This window comes from Podarcis filfolensis (genome assembly GCF_964270895.1).
Source record: "Podarcis filfolensis genome assembly, chromosome: 5".
Lineage (NCBI taxonomy): Eukaryota > Metazoa > Chordata > Lepidosauria > Squamata > Lacertidae > Podarcis > Podarcis filfolensis.
The window spans coordinates 30,010,315-30,016,405 of NC_139608.1; the positions used below are offsets into that span (position 1 = coordinate 30,010,315).

The following is a 6,091-nucleotide window of genomic DNA, read 5'->3' on the forward strand; positions in this document are numbered from 1 at the left end:
AAAATGTCTTATTTCATTTTTCATTTATTTATTTAGTCAATGGAGCTGGTTGCTGGGATTCTGATTTGCATCAGCTGCTTGTACCTACTTTATTACAATGGGGTCCCCTTGCCCATTACTTTTCTCATTTTCTTATATTCATTACTTATTGTGCTAAAGAGCACATCTCTGTTCTTTTGTCTTGCAGAAATCAAGAAAGTGTGCGTGCAGGCTTCTTTCCAATCCCTTGGTATCCAATTAAATCACTTTAAACCCATTATGCTACCAGCATGTATATGCAAGGTGTTTTGCAATTATGTCGTCTCAAACTGGCTTCCTACGGACCTGTCTGGGCCACACTCAGAAGTCTACCTCTCTTCCTGCCATCCCCTGCAGCCTGCTACTCAGAGTCCAGTGACTCAAGTGGGGCCTTCAAAAGAGTACCAAGACAGCCCAACAGTCCTTTAGCTAAGGTTAGCCCAGTCACATTTCCTCCACTTACATCATCAGCAGTTGGATGGCCCAAAAAGAAAATATGCATCACCCAGATAGAGGACAAAAGAAGGAATGGATTTCCATAAGTTTATTCGTCTTACATATAGAGGCAAATTTAGAAACTGTAATTTAAATAGAATAACATAGTGAGGAAGATTGTGACCAGTTGACCTGTGTGTCTGCTCAGTCTGCTGCCCAAGTGCTAACTGCTGGTGGGCAGCTTCCAGGCTCAACCACTGCTATGTCCTAAGATGGCTATATTGATGCTCTTAGCGTTTGAATGTCATCGCTGAAAAGCTGTAAGGTAATCTTTCACATTAGACAGCGTTAATCCTAGGAGAAGCAATGTCCCAGTTATATTAGGGTGGCAATTTGGAAACTAGTTGCTTGGGATTATCAGCGCTAGTGCTGCCACAGACTTCCAAGGGGATCTTGTTGTGTATTAGATACAATTCCAAATGCTCAACTAGAACGGCATTCCACATTCAGGTTAAGAAAACTTGTAGCAGTGCAGTGGTAGGGAAGCTCAGCTCCCTCTGAGCCTTTTTATCCAGCCCTCAGGACTCTCCCCAGACCTGGGGTGGGAACCTTGTGTCCTGTGGCCAAATGCAACACCCCTAGTCTATCAGGCCTTTGGGATGCTCCCCTGGCCCTCCTCCACTCCAGACCTCCCCTCTTCTCAGCCCTGCTCTATGCCTCTTCGTGTTTTGCATGGCCAAAATGTGTCCTTGAACTATTATCATGCCTCCTGCCTTGATGGAGGAAGGAGAGAGAGAGAGAGAGAGAGATGTGTGCAAAAGAGCGTGAATTTTGCATGACTGGGATGCAGCCTGTTGTAGAAAGGTAAGAGTCTTATTCATTGACCCACACAGGGGAAGACTTGAGTAATCTTTTGTAATATGGCACCCTGCGTGAGGCCAGAATTTGGTGCCCCCAAATGGATCTTCTGAGTTATTTTCTCAATTCTGTGCCCGCTCAGCTTGGCACTGTGTGTAGGGGAACCACTTTAAATCTCGTGCTGCCCCACACATTTTTACCTCTGCCCACCACTGGAATGCAGCCCCCAAAAGGTTCCCTGTGAAGGAATGCAGTCATTCAGCTTAAAAAGGCTCCCCACTCCTACCATCAAAAGCAGACCTGTTTGTTCACTTCTTTCAGTGGCAATTTCAGTCACAATTTCCATAAACTAGAATGTCCACTGCCTTGTTCTGTGCTACCAAGTGCTTCAGAAACATTATCTTGTTGCACAAAATAAAAGTAGGTATGTTGGCTCAAAATACACGCTGTGTGCAAGCTTTTGAGTTCCCCAGAACTCTTTATCAGGCTAGATGGGGGAGGAAAAAATTTGGCTGATGTTGAAGTCATGCCGCTGTAATTCTGGTCTGTTGCAATCCTTACAACAACCTTAGCTCCATATTGAAGTGGTGGGAAAGCAAGGGAGGACCAAGTTTGAGACAGAGCAGCTTACTCAAGGCAGTATTCATGGAAAAGGTGAGATTTGCCCCAGGGAATCCTGAGTCACAGAAAACCCATTGGAGTACTGAGCACACACCGCAGGAAAATTCACAAAAAAGTGATCGCTTTATTTAAATAAAAATTAGTGTTTGTCAGAAAGGAACAGTTAAACTTAAATATGTAAGACAAATATATACAGCTTGGTATCAAAGTATATACACAATTGTCTTTTGAAGCAAAGAGAGAGTGACAAGTAGATTTGTACAGAAATCAAAGAATTGAGGACAAAGCAATGGAAAAACATGACAACTCGAAAGTCGGAGTTGGAAAGTTTCAGGATTCAAGTGATTCCAGGCAACATGCCAGAAGTAATTTGGCTCCTTTGAAAACTTAAAACAGTCCCTCTTGGAATAAAGCAACCCAGAATTCATGCTTGCGGGTTGATCGGCCGAGTCAATGAAATATTCCCATTGCCTTTAATGAGATCTGCAGCCACTCGTCAATGAGCAACAAAGTCTCTGCACAAACAAAAGTGACATCAGAAAGAGGAGGTGAAGGTCCCATTTAGTCTGTCCCACTCATACAGAACTTGGAACTGAGACTTTCAGATGGGAGTAGGAAATGAGAGCTCTTTGCCTCATTTGTGCCTGTCCCCTTTTCATGCTCTGTTTTCCCACACCGTATCCCATGGCAATGAATATGTTCTGGAGCTATTTAACTCAGAAAACTCAGAGAGGCATTTTGGCAGCATTTCTGTTCTCATACTTATGAGACCAATCTGACGTTATTGTCCAGTGCAATGCACGATGGAAGCAAAACCCCTCTGCCCCATTGCTATTAAACCCTCTATGAAAATTGTGTAGAGGTTTAACTGGCAAGTTCCAAGCGTTTGTAATATGAACATACAGTGTGGTTCAGTTCTTCAGAGACACCAGTGCCAAACTATGGTTAAAAAGCTTACCTATGGCTTAGCATGATATTTGAACTGACAAACTATGTTTTGCAGACAGCCAGCAAATGAGAATCAGGAATTAAGTTTGAAGGGCATTTGCAAACAAACGGTTGGATCCAGGCTAAGCTAGTAACACTTTGTTCCCATTACAATCAGTGGGACAAGTTTATCATTACTAACTTAACTCCCACTGATTTCAAGCATGACTAACTTAGTCTGAATCCAGCCCAGTGTTTTGTGACAGTGTGAAATCTAAATTGCCAGTTACAGGCCATGTTCCGTATCTTGCATCATTGGAACAAGAGTGTTGTACAGATGGAAAGCAAAAGCATGCAAGCAGATTTGAACCATGATTTGCCCCCATCTGCTATGAAACTTGAAGTATGATTTGGGCTCTAATTCATGCTTTTCATATAATAGCTGAATGGAGCCATTGGGGTAAACATTCTTACAGCAAATCAGGACATAGAAATGCATGCATCATGATGCAGACCTAGCCTGATCTGTGTCTGCTTTTGTAGAATTTAGCCATAGTGCCCGCTCCGTTTCATTGTGTTACCCCACCCCACCCCCTTTAAATGCTACTAAAATGAAAAGAGTTTGAGTATCCCCATGGATTGAGATCATGGTCTGCTGGTATGAATGGATGTAGCTTCATTTCTTTCACGGACACTCTGAAAGAAATATTTGCTCAGATATACTCGCACATGGACCTACTTCTTCTGACACAGCTGCACATATTTGAGAGTCAAGAATGAATTAAACTGTGCTCCTGCTTAGTCATTGACTGAAGCAAAGCTCTTTGTTTGGTACTGCATTATCCCTGCCCTTGGTGACCACATTTTCCACAGAAACTCTTTCTATTAGACTTGCTTATGGGGGTGAAACACTCATAAGACCAGATCCATGAGGCTGGCAGCTCATTCACAAAACATCCCTGATGTTTCTCAGCTACTTCCCAGATATTTGCAGCATTCTAAAGCAAACAGAGAGGCTACGCAAACACATTTGCCAGGAGAGAAATATCCCTCCCTGTCCTTAATAACAAAACTATTCTCCTATGCACAACAAATGCCTACCCAGTTGTTTTTCTGCTTGCTGCCTCTCCTCCCTGCTTCCAGGCACCCCTTCCATCACTGGTGCTCGACAAATCGAGACAGGAGACAAAGTGGGAAATGGTTTTCCTTCAGTCCTACTCATTCAAAAGATGCTGTGTCTCCAGGTCCTGCAAGCGCTAGGAATTTTGGTGGATGCTTTCCGAAGAACCTTCGCTGCTGTCATCGAGGAGAGCCACTTCGCCTGTTTCCCCCAGCTCGGCGTCAGCCACTTCCTCTTGAATAGTGAGGTGAACGTCTGTCAAGGAAGACTCGCTCACGCTGCTGCCTTCCATGGAGCAGAGGGTGCAGGAGAGAGCCGGTGCCATGCTCTCTTGCAGCATGCTGAACATCATGGGGATCTGGACAGACCTCAGTCCCGAGATGGTGGGCAGAGGCTTGACAGTCTGTCCCCATGCCCTCTCCTCATCCTTGTAGAGCAGCAGCAAGTTGGATTTCTTCTCCTTCCTCTTGGACTTCATGTAGCCCAGCATGATGCCCATCAGGAAGATGCCGTAGAAGGACATTACGATCAGGACATAGAAGTATTCGTTTCCGTTGCCTCCGCCTTTCTCAAGAGTGGACGCAGCAGGTCCTGTGCTTTCAGCAGCAAGCATGGGCTGGGTCATGTTCAAATGATCCATCGTGAACATCAAAGCTCTGTGGGGGAACCAGGAACCTGCAAGAGGAAATAGGTCGGGACATCAAACCCAGAAATCAAAACCCAGGAAACAAAATAAATACAAACATTTTTAAAAAACTAAATAGCTGCAAATGGGAAATCCTTGCTCTATCTATTTTCAAAAGGAAAGGAACAATGCCAAACGACCACCACCATCATAATCAGTATTTTATATACTTTGCAGCTGCCCAGGAAAGATGCCAAGCATTCTTATTCCTTTATTACAGATGTGGGAGCTAATATTCAGGACCAGGGATGGAGACAGGGTGGCCCTCCAAATATTGCTGGGTTACAATTCCCATCATACCGGCCTTTGTCTATAGTGGTTGGGGCTGGTAGGTGTTGCAATTCAACAATATCTAGAGGGCCATCATATTATTATGCTGGAAATAATAGAACAGTTTTATCAGTTAGAAATATTTTAAGAGAGTATGTGATCAGAAATGAACAAAGGGTGAAAAAGCCATTCTAAAATACAAGAAATATATAAACTTGGAAGGCAAAAAAAAGGCAAAAAAAAGTTTTGGGGGAAGGCTTACTATCCAGACAAGCTTAATGCATCAAAGCTCTGAGAATCTGAATACATAGCTTATCAGTGTTGTTCTAGACAAGATAATAATAAGAAAACACTATTATATCTAGCGCAGTGAAACAAAGGAAAAGAGACTTGCACAACTTACGTGAGTCTGCAAATAATTTTGTGCTTCCCAAAGCTCCCAAGAAGACTGTTCACGAAGCAGTTTCCTGAGTTCTGGAAACTTTCTCTGTCCGCTGCCAGAATTAATAGCCTCTGAAGAGAAGTTTCATCACGTGATTCCCAAGAGTTTACAATAGCTGCATGCTGGAGTCAGTGCATGAACTCAAAGGCTTGCGGTTTAACTGGTTGGATTCCTGACACCTCTGTGAAAATGAAAAAGGCTGAGGATGCTGAGTAACTTTTCCTAAACAAAGCTCAGTGCCAGAGAGTGTGGACACAAACACAACTCAGGCACTCACACTCTAGTGGTTGTACCGACGGTCGCTTTGTGCCAATGGAGGAAGAAGCTTTACAGGGCAATACAGTTAAGAGAAAGAGCAATCAGCAGAAAATCCCTTTCATGGCCATCTGCAAGTTGGGATGGAGGAATATGTCAAATATAGGGATGTATATATAGGTTTCTCAATTCCTTATTTTAATTTCAATTCTCCACATCAGTTTGTAAGTGAAAGAAAAAGTTTCATGAAAACCCACCAGCATTTTAGTGCTATTTTTTTCCTTTTTTGCAAAGCAATTTTGCCTAATATACTGAATTTTTGTATGCTACTGTATATCCACTATTATATGTATTTATATGCACACTTTCCTCTAGTATGTACATTTTTGTACACATTGCCTGAGAGAAGAACAGCATGGAAAAATTCAGAGAAGAGCACATTTCAAAAGATTCAGTTCAT

The 6,091-nt window shown here is 42.9% G+C and overlaps 1 protein-coding gene across 1 annotated transcript; it reads right to left on the reverse strand.

Annotated features, from left to right (window-relative positions):
* Positions 1-2,036: 2,036 nt before the first annotated feature.
* KCNE4 (potassium voltage-gated channel subfamily E regulatory subunit 4) lies at positions 2,037-5,843 on the reverse strand. The gene is made up of 2 exons (XM_083613977.1): positions 5,338-5,843; positions 2,037-4,654 (listed from the first exon to the last, which is right to left on the reverse strand). Exon 2 carries the CDS (start codon positions 4,626-4,628, stop codon positions 4,116-4,118), a length of 513 nt encoding a protein of 170 aa, XP_083470103.1. The 5' UTR covers positions 4,629-4,654; positions 5,338-5,843; the 3' UTR covers positions 2,037-4,115.
* Between the last annotated feature and the right edge of the window lie 248 nt (positions 5,844-6,091).

Coding starts and splice junctions, on each gene's coding strand:
- KCNE4 (XM_083613977.1), bottom strand. CDS start 4,628: ATGTTCACGATGGATCATTTGAACATGACCCAGCCCATGCTTGCTGCT.